Source organism: Saccostrea echinata, unplaced genomic scaffold (assembly GCF_033153115.1).
Source record: "Saccostrea echinata isolate AGI-Se365-2 ecotype Australia unplaced genomic scaffold, CSIRO_AGI_Sech_v1 ptg000056l, whole genome shotgun sequence".
Taxonomy (NCBI): Eukaryota; Metazoa; Mollusca; class Bivalvia; order Ostreida; family Ostreidae; genus Saccostrea; species Saccostrea echinata.
In genome coordinates this window covers 18,537,558-18,552,531 of record NW_026889805.1, presented here as the reverse complement: position 1 = coordinate 18,552,531, position 14,974 = coordinate 18,537,558, and the positions used below count along the sequence as shown (strand labels likewise).

General features: G+C 32.7%; 1 protein-coding gene across 1 annotated transcript in view; it reads right to left on the bottom strand.

The window, feature by feature from the left end:
- Positions 1-6,443, bottom strand: part of LOC133173428 (galanin receptor type 1-like) — a 74,129-nt gene extending 67,686 nt beyond the window's left edge. Inside the window, exon 1 of the mRNA XM_061308412.1 lies at positions 6,054-6,443. Within this exon, the coding sequence (XP_061164396.1) occupies positions 6,054-6,384 (331 nt within the window). The 5' untranslated portion in view covers positions 6,385-6,443. The remainder of the gene's footprint in view (positions 1-6,053) is intronic.
- Positions 6,444-14,974: the final 8,531 nt, after the last annotated feature.

Genomic DNA, 14,974 nt, shown 5'->3' with positions numbered 1-14,974 from the left:
TCAATATGATTGAAAATTGTTGGTGGCTATTAAAAGGAGAACTTCAAAAACGAGCCGCGAACATAAGTAATTCCGTGAACTGGAACAAGCCATTTGTGATATCTGGATTAATATACCCATCAATTACATTAAGAACTTGTATAAATCTAGCCCTAGACGAATACTGAGTGAGAGTAATAAAAAACAAAGGAAACATAATATAAGGTAAGTTTTCATTTCTTTATTTCCTTTTTTTTAAATTTCAATCGGAACCTACGTTACTCATCTAGTTGCGGCCAGACGCTGCGCATACTCGGGTCTCCCGATCAGGAAGCGAACCATACCACTAACCATACCGGCTAGAGATTAGTCAAAATTATAATAAAGCCAAATTTAAGCTTGATAAATGTACTTCAAGAACGTTCTTGTATTTTATCAGTTTTGATTTCATTCACTACTTTTGGTGTAATAATATTTTTTTAAAGTTATAACCAAGAGTACGTAGTATTTCTTATTAATATCAAATTATAGGATATCTACTTCTTAATTTAGTAAAACCTTTCCAATTTGAATTTTTTGACACGATTGTCTTTTCCGGGGTATACTCAGCACATCCCTGAGTCTTTTGGAATATATGTTAATTTAAAACAGAAGAGTAGCAGTATAATCCAGTGGAATTCCAGAAGAAGCAGAAATCAGTGCAGTAGCTTAATTTTCCTATGTATTCGTATGCATGTAAAACGCTCATTGTGGCCAACCCTAAATTTAAATTTACACTAGCTGAGGATGCTTCTACAGTAATATAACTAACTATAGCTTTGCTGTTCTTGAGCAGATTTTTTCAAGATAATTCCGATATATTCTTAAGCAAAGCTTTGACCCCCTGTTGTGCCCTCCAACGCCGGGGGTCATAATTTGAATAAACTTTGGATTCTACAATACCTAAGGTCGCTTCTGTATAAATTAAAGATATCAAAGAACCTGTATGATCAGGTTCTTACAAGGGATATATAGATTTTCCTTTTTACTCTGTCTGAGTTAATGATTGAAATGATTATTAAGACAGCTCTGTCTGAGGGTAAATCACACAGTACTTAAAATTTCTAGAGACGGGACTGGATAAGGTACTTGCTACTTGCACCGTGTTTCTCCCCAAGGTTCCCATTGATAGATAAGAACTGGGTGTCTCATCTTCAGATTTACTAAACCCAGAACTTAACATCTATTCGCTAGGATACTTGCCACTCGTGTATATAACTTTTATACTTTTTATTTTGCTCTTACCTGTAACTTCTTTATTGCGAATTCAACGTCCAACTTCAGCTAGCTTCTATAGCGTGGCCCTAATACACCCCACATGCAGGTGATAAGGGTATATCACTGCATGCGTAAGAGAAGTTAACATTTTCTATATACTCCTATGTAAAACTTAGGCCCCCTCTTGTGGCCCCGCCCTACCCCCGGGAGTTATGATATGAACAAACTTGAATCAACTGTATGCAACGAAGCTTTCACATCAGTTTCATCTTTTCTTGCCCAGTGGTTCTTGAGAAGATTTTTAAAAGATGCCCCAAATGTTCACGTATCCTTAATTATTTCCCATTGAAAGAGGGTGTGGCACTTCCTGTGAACAAACTTACCCAAGGATGCTTTGTGGCAAGTTTGGTTGAAACTGGCCGAGTGATTCTTGAGAAGAGGTCGAAAATGCGAAAGGTTTACTGACTTCAGACGTACGCCGGACACTTTTTGATAAAAGAAGACCATTTGAGCCTTCGGCTCAGGTAAGCGAAAAAACTTGCTTCACTCGAGAAAAAAGTCAAATTAATGCTGTTATAGGTAAAGGCTATACGAATGATCCAATTCTTAACATACACAACAAAACCATAATTTACGACAAAAATAATTACACAATCTCCCCCAGAGTGGGGGGGTGTCTACTTGAATCACCATATCTGTCTAAAGTAGGACGTTAAGTGCAATATTTCAGCGATAAGTTTCAATCTTGCATGCATGGACATGTTTTGATGTCTTGTGTATTGCTAATGCAGGTGTCAGAGGCTGCATTTAATTGATCTAGATACATGTGTCTTTTACAGCTCAGAAATTAGTTAATAACAGCACTTAAAACTATTCCCTAGCCTTTTACGTCACCTGCGTCACTCAGACGACATATGTTATCCGATTAATTTCCATCATGCGATGCCAACTTTAGAATATGATTTTTTTTTTTAATCATTATTATAGGTTACCCCATGTGGTCTTACAAACATGTATTGCATGATAGTAAAGGAGATATGCAGATTTAATCAGCCAAGAAAAAGCAAATGAAAAAGAGTGAAGATAACGAGAAGTGATCGTTCTCATAAAAAACTTCAATCGATACAAATCCATGAATAGGGCATAAACACGGACCCCTGGAAATTTCAGAGATGGGATCAGATGCCCAGGAGGAGTAAGCATCCCCTGTTGACCGTGAGAGGCTGATCAAGTAAAAATTTCACAACGAAAAATGTATTTTATAATGAAATAAAATATTTTTTGCAGATATTTAAGAGGCCATTGACTTGGATGCAATGTCTTTTTTTATGGATTATTATTTTACATGTATTTACCGCACATATCCTAGTTAAATAATACTACTATATATATTTGTGTGCAGGTTCACTGGAGGGTAATGTAAGGGTCTTGATAAATCGATATTATAGTGCAAGGGCATACACTCAATTCTCTGGATGTATTAAGCTATTTGAAAAGTGCTGTGATCCAGGTGAAATCTTGAAAATGAGTTAATTATTTCTATATTTAATCCACGTGGTCCGCAAAAAATTCAGCATGCGGTTTTACAAATATGACTTTGACAATGAAATAGTAGAATCTATGTAGGATCGTGACAATTTTCACAAAATACGATGCGTGTTGATAATATTTATAAACTAAACTTACAAATAATGAAATTTAATTTTGTTATACCCTTGTAGGCATGTACTATTGAATTTTTATGTGACCTGAATACTGCAAATATATTTGCTAGGATCACTTGAGAAGTCTAAATAGGAAAATCTTATTGTCCTCAATATGTAATTAATAAAGATAAATACAATTGTTCAATATTTATTTAGTAAAGTACAAGAAAAGAATCGCAATCCCCTTTTCTTTATTTGTTTTCATTTTCTCGTAATAAACAAATAATTGTAGATAAACATTTTCACATTTATGAGGTCCCTCCCTCACTTATCCACATCCATTATTCACACTTCTCATATAGTTAAAATAATGAATACAGTTTGTTACTTATTTCTCTTGAACATTATACATATATTTTCTAAGTTATGAAATATACAGTGTTTCTTATAAAAGAAGGTTTGAAGATGAAAAAATTAATTCGAACTGCTAATGACTTGAAATAATATTAATGTCACTCATCAAAAACTGTGTTTCCGCTAAATTTGTCTTTCCATGAAGATCACATAGAATTTAAAGGTGCCTTGACACAGATCTGAAGTTAATATTTTGTCAAGTTTTCGGTATAATATCATGAGTTATATGTTGCAATAGCATTTCAAACGGAAATAAAATAAAAAACTTATTTTATCTGGAAATTATTGAAACCACAAATTTCGGGACGCATTGTGATTATAAATAAATTTGCAAGCGAAAGAGAAATTTATCCAAATGGGAAGGCCGACTCTACTCGTTCGTTAAAATTATTCTCGCCTTTTTCTTTATAGACCACTGTGTATAATTACAATGTTTCGTTTTATCGAACATTTTAAAGTCATAAAGAATTTCATGACAAAAGGAGTTTTTATGAAATGTACGATGGCATGCACTATATATTTAACTGAAGCCTTGCATCACTTTGTATTCTTTGTTACACTTGACTTTTCAGGTTTCTTGGAAGCAAGGAAAAATTGCATAAATTTCTAAGACAAAAACAACAATGCGCTTATGTTACCTTCAAAGAGTCGCTTTGCCTGAAGCACGCAACTGAAACTTCACTCATAAAACTATGGCGACTGGCGGAAAAGCCAACATATAGGCGTCTACATCAAAAAGTTTTCCATCATTAAATGGGGATCTCATAGCATGCAGAGTATATTTTATTACTGAAAATCTAGAATTCAGTCATTATCTTTAAATTTTCTTTAAAGAATTTTTTCTTAAATTTTTTTGTCCGAAAATTGACAGGGTCATCTATATTATTCTATGGAACGACGAATTGCTCCGACTTAAAGCTTTGAATACATACCAGTGATTTAGAAAATTCTATATATCTTATTTTTTTTTTTTAGAAAGTTCATGAATTTTTCAATCATTGAGTTGAAAACATATCGATTTCGAATAATTCATATTTTATTCATAAAGCAAGAGATATTACAAAGAAAATCTCTATCCTTTCGGGACTGTGCGCATCGTGTGAGAGTCAGTATGGAATACTTATTATTATTAATATTAAAATATGATGAATTTTATAATCCTGTAAAGATATCACAATCAAACTGAAAATTCAAATTATTTAAAAACATTGGTTTTATCGTAATTTAGTAGTTGCTTGATTTTATACTGCGTTATAAATTAAAGAGTATTCAAATGAGTTTTCCTTCTGTTTGAGTTTTATTTTGTACATTATTTTATAAAGTATCCATTTTTGAAGACCTTTTCTTAAGACATAATTTGCACTCCCTTGGATTGAGAAATATTATGGGACAATTTTAAAAGTCTCTACTTAAAATCAATTAATAAGGACACAGAGCCGGATACCAGAAATCGGATTACCTTGGTTACATACTGTCATCTTGACGTACTGTCATTGAATTATGTCAAATGTGAAATTTTATCCTTCCTACCATATTTGGAGAGATAACATCTAAATGATTCCGTGACAAGGTCTCTCAGAGGAAGAAATGGAAAATAATTGGGTACAATGTCTGGTGGAATGGTGGATTTATCTAGTTCGTTCCCGAGAATTAAACGCAAGTCCAAAACATTAAATAATTAAACATGCATCTTGCTATTGAGACGAACGTGCATTACAAAACTAAGTTTTGTTGACAAAACTAAATTTTTATCACACAACGATACACACAATATTGGACACAAGATGGAGGCATATCATTAAAAAAAAGTTCATCCTTCGTTAAGGAATACAAACAATATATTTCTTCATTATTTTTTCTTTTGATTCTTTTCTTTTCTTGTGCTCGAATATGTACAAAATACTATACGCGATGTTTTAGTATACACAATTAACTTTGTACGTAGAAAACCTTTGGGTAAACAATTTACACTGGAAATCAAGGAATTTTAAAAAAGAAAAAAATTATGAAACCAAATAAAAAGCCTTATCTTAAATCATACGCATATGTAGAAGATTGAGGCAGCTCAAGTAAAATATGTCCATGAATTAATCAGGAATTCTTTAAATTCGATAAAAGCGAATTCATAAAACTACTGATTTCGTTCTCTAATGCTTCTGACTAGAACAGGATATTTGAAACTAAACCGTGCAAGAAATAGAGCCCAAAATTTAAATACGTCACTATATCCATTGTGCATGTAATTATAACGAAAGACTTGCAGAGCAGTGATTGAATGAAAGGGCAATAGTCAATTATTCAATAGTGAAAGAAGAAATCCTTAATAGCAGTTGTGAAATAAAGAGTACATGTAATATGACGAGTATATTGTTTCAGGAATGTGACATTAAATGGGCATATTTTTGCCCACTAATACTTTTGAAATTTACGACATAAAGGAAAGTGTAGAAAAAAGGAAACGTTTGACGGAGGGGTTCCTTTCTAATTACAATTAACATAAGCTTTCTATTATAAAGTAATAATTCTCAAGTTCAATAATTTTTTCAACATAAAGTCTGTAATTTCCTTGGCAAATACCGGATATCGTGAAGCCTTAAATGCATATAGATTTTCCTATATGATCGATGCATTATCAATTTATAAAAGCAGCGTTTCTGGCCCGAAGATGTACATTTTGTTTTTTTGTTATAGAAAATCACACAGAAATGCGCTATCTTCTGATAATACATTGGCTTAAATAAAAAAAAATGTACTTACACATTATATTTCCAAATGGCCAATACATCACCAAAACTTTAACAGTTGTAAAGGGGCAACAGAAACACAGGTACACGAGATCCACCAGCGCAAGATTGAGCAAAAATATATTAGTTACGGTGCGAAACGCTTTGTTCCTCACGAAAACGTAAACAACAAGTGCATTCCCAAATATCCCAGTGACAAAAATCACCATAAAAATAATGGGAACTACCCGGATGGCAATTATGTCTTTTTCCGAGTCGTTCATTGTTGACCAATGTTCGTAAGATATGTTGAAGTGTCCGAACGAAGACGCATTCTCGCTCATTCCCTCATGTATTCCTGACATCTCTTTTAATATGCCGCTGTTTTATATTGGTTATTGGTATCGCCGAGAGCACATCACTACATCTCCTGTCACCACATGCGACTTCAACCAGCGCAGGCAATAGAAGATACTCTCTTTTTGTAAATTCTGTTGATCCATTTACTTTTTCTTAAATTGATTTTTTTTTATCAGTGTATCGACATACAAAATGCATGCTGTTGCAGAGGTGATGTTGAATATGCATATCCGCCAACTGGATCTCTGAAGAGTTCAATGTTTTCTTCCGTTCATTTCATTGATTCATTAAAAAAGTTCATATTCTCAAAGTGGAAGTTCCTTTTGCCTGTGACACAGACACACATGGAGTATAAAAATTCTGTGTTCCAAACTTATAACAGACATCAATAAAGGGAGCCCAATAACATGTCTAGCAGTTAAAACTATACTTATACAGGCACTTATAAAATCAGGAGAATTCTTAAACGTGGTGGATATACGGATGAGTTTAGGAAAAGGTTTAAGTACTGCTAAAATTTAGAAGACAGCATAAATTTTAATTTCTTTTTCACAGTCTTGATACTTCTATCCATTACGCCACTAAACTACGTTAATGTAAATATATTTTATTGCTACGATATTTCAAAAAACTCTCGTATATTACAGATAAATACATTTTTAAGGCACTTGTATTTCGAAAAAGTTATGCATGTTTTCCAACGAAATTTTACTAGTGTTCATAATGCAGGGACTATTATTAGAATTGCAGGAATACCCGCAGAAACTTGCATTTTGACAGGTTACTTTCATCTTTGTAAAAGCCACACTTGTAACAAAACAAGAGAGATTACTCTAGATCTGTTGTATTTCCTAGATTTTCATGACATGGTTAAAGTGACAGTACGGCGCATCTCATCAAAAAACTGACTTGATAAAATTTTCTCACAAGATTTGGAATTTTTTTAGTACTCATAAATGTATAAACTTTTTCTGAGTGTAATATACCCCCAAAGATATTCTTCGACTCGAATTTAGTAAGCGCTAACCAAGAAGAGGGGAAATATTGTAGCCTGGAGGACAGGGCTGCTGTATACATGCTAGTTTTCAAAGTATCAAACCGGGATATGTTTTCACTGTAGAATGCTATTATAATATAGAATAAAAATGAAGTTCTTGAATTTATGAAAAAAATGTTTGAAAGGAAGTCTTAAACGTTACCCGTCACATTCATTGACATCCAAAAAGGGGGTACCTACATGACATTTTTCTGATTTTTCCCATTTGTAAAGGTGTTTTCAATGTGTTTGTAAACTTCTTGTATTTTCTAAGAATAGATCTGAATCTTATCTACATTTTTGGAGCACAAATGAAAACGATAATGGCAATAATGAAATAATGGCGATAATGAAAACCTTTTACCTTAGAAAGATTTACTTGAGTTTACATGAATTATCATAATTGTAAACTATAGTTTTCTATTGTACATACTGTAAAAGTAGTTACACGTATACTGAAGTGTTGAAAGTTTGACGGGAACGGTACATTATAAAAATGGAGAGTGGAAACTTTGACAATCTATTAGTATTTAACAGTGCTCTTTAACAGAAATATTAAAGTTGAGAGTGAAAACTTCGACGATTATAAGAAATTCGTCAACGATTCCACGCCTCAGTTTGCATTTTTACAGTAATTCAATAACTTGAAACTTAAAAATTGTATGCTTTGAAAAAAATAAAGTAAAAGGTATGCAGCGCTGCTTTCTTTTTCAGAAATGATTTTTATGTTAAACCATATGAAGAAATTTTAACACAGAAAATTGAAAGATAATTAATTTATTATCACAGCATAACATTCAAAATATGAGGAGTATATGAAAATAATATTCATACCTATTTAATTCGTCTTAGGAAACGTAATAAAGCACTGCTTCTAAGTTAGAATATCACAATGTTATATGTGTCTGTAAGAAAAGAATACACCCATTAGCAAGAGTTATATATCTTTCTAATAAGTATTTTTTCAATGCTTGATTGATTGTACGTTGTTTTACGTCCCATTCGAGAATTTTTCAGTCATATAGAGACGTCACCATATACCGGTGAAGGGCTTCGAATTTAGACCTTTATTCGACACTCAGGGCCTTTGAGCAGTGAGGGTTCTTTATCGTGCCAACGCCTACCGTGACACGTGACCTCGGTTTATAAGGTCTCATCCGAAGGACCCGCAACTTTCTCTTCAAAATGTCGAGCGCTTGGCGAAGTAACAGATGTTACCTATTATTTTTTTTATCGACTTAGGTCAGTCGCGGCCGTGATTCGAACACACGACCTTCCGATCAAGGAGCGATTACTTTACCGATTGAGCTACCCTGACGGCTTTTTTTCAATGAAAGAATGTAATACTAATACAAACTCTAGATGTGGTACTTGGTAGATATATGAAAGCATATTTAAAATGGTCCATAAAAAGTGAGAACTTATTCAATTTTTAGGGGTTTTAAAAATGGATTTAAATGTTTTTATCAAATATAATACAATTTAAAAAGTATAGGCAGAAAGAAATAGAAATTAATGGTTTCATCTGTCAGGTTTGACCGAATTGACTGCCTAAACCTCAGTAAAATAAACTTGGAGTAATATTATGATTTTGTACTTAGAAATTTATCTCTCTTATCAGAGGGTCAGTGCCCCTTAAGTAAACATTCATTATTAATAGTAAATGTTAGCACTTTGATTTACTTAAATAAACATTGTCATCTAGTGTTGTAAAACTTTGAAATTTTGATCAATTGTAGTAAATTAATGTTAACTATGATATAACTATAGTATTGCTAGGATATACTTACAGTATTTTTACTAAGTTTAGTGCAATTCAATATCTTACATAATGAATAGTTTTCGACTTATAACCATTATATAAAAAAGACCCGATTTTAAACGTAATGAGCAATCATCTACTTAATTTGTGAAATCCATGATCTCAAGGAAGGGTTCAGCTGGTTATACATTTAGAATTGTATACGTTAAATATTCTGTGTACTGTAGATTCCTTATTTTACGCGAGTATTTATTTTCGCGAAATGGTCCTTTAACGTCAAATCGCGAGAACAATAATTCGCGAGTGGACGGTTGATCAAGGGATTTTACATTGATTTCAACATCATAAAAAATAAAAGCGAGTAATTTTATTTCGCGAGTGGAGCTTCTCGCGTAATTACGCGATAATTAATTCTTCGCGTATATTTAGGAATCTACAGTATCATTGAAAATTGTCTTGACACTAAAGCGGGCAAACTATTTGCATAATAACGTCAAGTAATAAGCACTCAATTGAAATTGTGACTTTCATTTTGCCTAGGTTCAGGATTCAGTTCAAAGGATGCCAGGGACTTTGAAATATATATATCAAAAAATTCATATTTCTTCTATTTAATAACATCTTATTTACTCCTTGACGACATAAACCTGGGAAACTGTTTACATGATTATGATCAACGGTTTGTCTTCCACCAACATTGTGAAATTCATGTCCCCTTGGTTCATGACTCAGACCCCTTGTATCATATATTATAAAAGTCATGTAACCTTTGAAAAGTTTTTTTTTAACTACTGGACAAACTGCTGTTAACTAAAGAAATACATTTGGGAATATTGTTTTTCTCATGCAGATAATAGGTAAAAAGTGTAAGAAACACGAAAGAAATATACATCTGGTATTTAAAAAACTTAAGGAGGGATTCTTCTCTTATTCTACTCTTATTTCTTGTATTTAAAAATGAATGAAATTTTCATAGATTCAACAATACAATATGACTAAAAAAATTCATATTTCTTCTTATTTAATAGCATCTTATTTACTCCTTGACGACATAAACCTGGGAAACTGTTTGCATGATTATGATCAACGGTTTGTCTTCCACCAACATTGTGAAATTCATGTCCCCTTGGTTCATGACTCAGACCCCTTGTATCATATATTAAAAAAGTCATGTAACCTTTGAAAAGTTTTTTTTCTTTACTACTGGACAAACTGCTGTTAACTAAAGAAATACAATTGGAAATATTGTTTTTCTTATGCAGATAATAGGTAAAAAGTGTAAGAAACACGAAAGAAATATACATCTGGTATTTGAAACACTTAAGGAGGTATTCTTCTATTCTACTCTTATTTCTTGTATTTAAAAATGAATGAAATTTTCATAGATTCAAGAAGACAATATCACTAAATGATGGTATCAATTAGATTAAATTTGACCTTTTTATTTTAGAAACAAGGGCAGGTCAAGGTCATTATCTTTTTCCTTGACATTTAGAGTAAAATATTACTGTTGCTAATCATGTGATGCCTACTTCTATTTTAAAAGATAAAATGTTTTTCTTTTTACACAAAAAGATGTTACCATATCGGGTCTATCAGATGATTTTATCAAATCAATTGACATTATTTAACGTAAATAGATATTAGAAAATCCGGATTTCCTCTGTTTTTCTTAATTTTTTTTTAAAGGATATATTAGTTATTTTTATATACTTCTTATATTTAAATTCATATAAATATACAAAATGATACAAAAACAAAAGGCTTTGACCGTTTAGTAAGAGAGAAAAAACACTTTTTACTGATTTTTTGCTCAGATCTGTTTTCAGGTTGGAGGCTTTTAAAAGCTAACAAGATTGTAGTTTGTTTAGAAAATCATTTTTATTTGCTATGTTTTAAAACTTTAGGGCATTATTATTGATTTTAGTTATATATCAAAATTTCTTCAAGTCTTTGGTTGTTTAAAAAAATTAACCACATGTAATGTTCTGTAAGTGATTTTCATAGGCAGAAAAGGAGATATTTTCATACGCCGCAGTTGCGCCAAAAATATAGTCCCTGCTGGATTTCAAACTCAGTTTATCATTTCTATTTAAAATAGTACAACTATGATGAGTAAAGAAAAATATGACCGTTTAAATACATTACAGCTAAGTTTATAAGACATACAAGCAAATATACTTGGGAATATTTCGTCTAGTCAGAAATCAGACAAGAATCCCTCCTTAAGTAAGCAAGACTTGATCAACGATTTCGTAACCCAAGATTCACATTCAGAAAAGCAACCTTTTAATCATCTCTGAATGAGATTTTATGTGGTTTTGATACCTTAGATATACTCCATCAGTGGGCTCAATATCCTAGCTAAGCCTTGTTGGTTATCAGGGAGGATCTCTAAATCCAATGATATAGGGAGCTTTTTATTAACCATAGGTTCTGCTAAATATGAAGAACAGCGTCATGATTACATTTTAAGGAACATTTCTTAGTATTCTAATTAATATTGATTTTTCTAGGACATTTACCCTGAGTAATGAACATTTGGTAATTATTAAAGTTCTAACAATGGCACATTATCTTAACTCTCTTACATATTTAGGTTTGTTTTCTTTACTGATTGGCTTTGATTTTTTTAAAATTTAATTTTGTTTGTTTTCTTTACGTTTTCAAAAAGTTATTTATTGGGCGGGGGAGCTTTTCTATCCGACAGTTAGTCAGCGTTAGTGAACATATCCCCATTTTAGCTTACAGTGCACAATGTGCACTTTTTTCTATTTCACAAAATATTCCATAGTTCTTTTCAATTTTAATGAACTGAATTGTAATTGGAAAAATAACATGTATCAGAGACAAATATTTATGTCTCTCTCTTCAGTATATTTTATTGATCTGCACTTATTAATATTATGGATATTTTATTGCCATTCTGTTGCATGAACCCAACAATGAGCAGAAATTCTCATTTCATGTTCTGGTTATATAGCTAAATGATTGACTTCATTTTTATTGTCAACTATATATCATTTGTTTATATTAACCCGAATAAGAAGGAAAAAACCCAGCCTTTTCTCTTTATTTTCCTCTAGTGTCTCACAAACTGCATTAGGACATGCGCATATTATATTCTACAGTAACTCTTCCATATCTGTACTTTAAATTTTTCTAAAATGTTCAAGGTAACACGTACTTAACGAAGTACGAATTTCCCATAATTTTTACCTTGCCCAAATGGCAAATAATAAACGAAAAGAGATGATCATTCCTAATTTTCTAACCCCCCCCCCCCAACTCTTCAAGGCTTTAAAATTATCGAGTTTGTTTTAACATTTCACACGGTCTTGAATTTCTTCGAGTAATAGACAACAGAATCAATTGATTCCCAATGAAAAAAAGAAAACAAGAGATGTTTGTGAAACACTTATGCCCCCCCTCCAATAATTGGAATTTTTCTAAGTCCAAGGGCAAAACTCTGTCAAAATTGCCCGATCGTACCCAAAACAAGGCTTGACCAAGATATTTTTATGATAAATCTGTATACCATTTCATTTCAGTATGTTCTACCTCTGCAAATAATTGGAATTTTTCTAAGTCCAAGGAGCATAACTCTGTCAAAATTTGCTCGATTGTACCCAAAACAGAACTTGACCTAGATATTCTTATAAAAATCTCATACCGAATTTCATTTCAGTATGTGCAACCTCAGCGAAGAAAATGATTGATTGGTTGTATGTTGTTTTTACGTTCCGTTTGAGAATTTTTCACTCGTATAGAGACGTCACCATATACCGGTGATGGGCTTCAAATTTAGACCTTTACTCGACACTCACGGCCATTGAGCAATTAGGGTTCTTTATCGTGCCAAAGCCTTAAGGTCTCATCCGAAGGACTCGAAACTTTCACTTCAAAGTGCCGAGCGCTTTTTGACGTTTATTGTGAAACCTGCTATACTATGTTATGGATATTGTACATCAGATGCTCTTATTTCATTTCCGTCAAGAATAAAGCAGCGAATATGCACATTTTACTGATAAATTGATTTATTTGGGGGGGGGGGGGGTAAAAATTCACAGGTACTTGGGTCTTGCTTCATAAATATGTATGTACCTTATTGATATGCAAAAAAGTACTTTACTTTATTAACATATAAATAAGGTACAAACGTATTTAGAAACAAGACCCAAGTACTGTGTAAAAATTAGCTTTTAGTGCCTTATGAATAGGCCGAGTATTTTATACAAAAGACTGTATTCAGAGAAAAAACTGCAATATATTGATTAAAGCACAAAATTTAAAAGCTTAAATTGTATTTGAACGATACCTTATTCATTAATTTTCTCTTTTCATTTAAGCATGTTTATTACGAAGTACAAATTGTACTTCGGGTTCGTTGCCACGATGCTCGCATACAAATTTTACCGATATATTTATTAGCAAAACCTACTACATAATATGTAATAGTCTTTCGATATATAAATACCGTTAAACGGGTATTTTCTGCCGTTGTCCAATTTTTGCGGATAGGACAAATCCGCAAAAAATACAATCGCAAAATATTTTTTTAATATTCAGATATTTTATCCATGCAGTTATGATAAGTGGTGACTGTTCTTCGTCTGTCTGCAGGGTTCTCATTAACGCAAGAACCTGCGTACTGGACGCAGCAAAATCGATGGGTACGCAGACTCATTGAGTGGACACGTCCTCGTTAGCGAGAAAATTCGCCTGGTAGCTTTTCTTTTTTCAACACTTTTTTCAGTGTTTTATCTGGAGGCAATAATAACCGTTTGTATACACAATGTGGGTTGATTGTCTCGTGAATTTCACCCAATGCAGACGCGACTGACAAGTTACGCCTCAATGCATATGGCACCTGCAAATGTTGACCTATACTCGGCACTCAGGGCCATTGAGCAGTGAGGGATCTTTTTCATGCCAGCACCTACTGCGACACGGGACCTCGGTTTATATCATAATGGTCTCATCCGAAGGACTGGTCTCCACGTCCCACATTGGGATTCGAACCCGCGACGTAAGGATCAACTCCTTACTCCGTGACTCTAGAGCGAACGCTCTAACCACTGCGCCACGCGGGCGGAAAAAACTTTTGTTAAAACGTTTGTTAGAATAAAGATTTTTATTGTTGTTTGGGTGGACTGATACTGCATTAATTCATTTCAATTGGGACTCGAAATATTTTTACAAAGACTAACTAAAAGATAGTATTTTAATTAAGCTTAATACCAATTCCCATGCACCTGTAATCAATATGTCTTAATGAATTTATAAAACGTAAACATGGCAGCGTTCTGATAATTCATAAAGTTTAGTGATCATAACCCCGTAAATTAATTTTGCGGTATAATGCATGCGCAACCGCAGAAATTGAAAACGCAGAAATTAAATTGCTACCTTTTACGGGTTAAATCACAAAAAATTCCAACCGCAGAAAGTACCCGTTATACGGTATTAGTACTTGTAGTACTATTCTGTACTATTATAATTCCTTGTTGAAATCTCTAACATTGGTCTCTCTTGCTCTTTGATGAACATTTTATAAGACAAGTTATTTTTGTCTCATTTTTATTTATCTATTACTTACAAGTCTTCCTGATCATTAAAACTATGAAAATACTTTTTGTATTATACAGTAAAAATTCTTGCATAGTTCTCTTATTCTATTAACCTTTCAAGCACATTATTTACAGTGATTAATTATCAAAAGTAAATGGCAAATTAAAGGGTAATAACTCCTCTCAGTAGAATACAAATTAATAGAGCCCAGGCCAGGACCAGAACA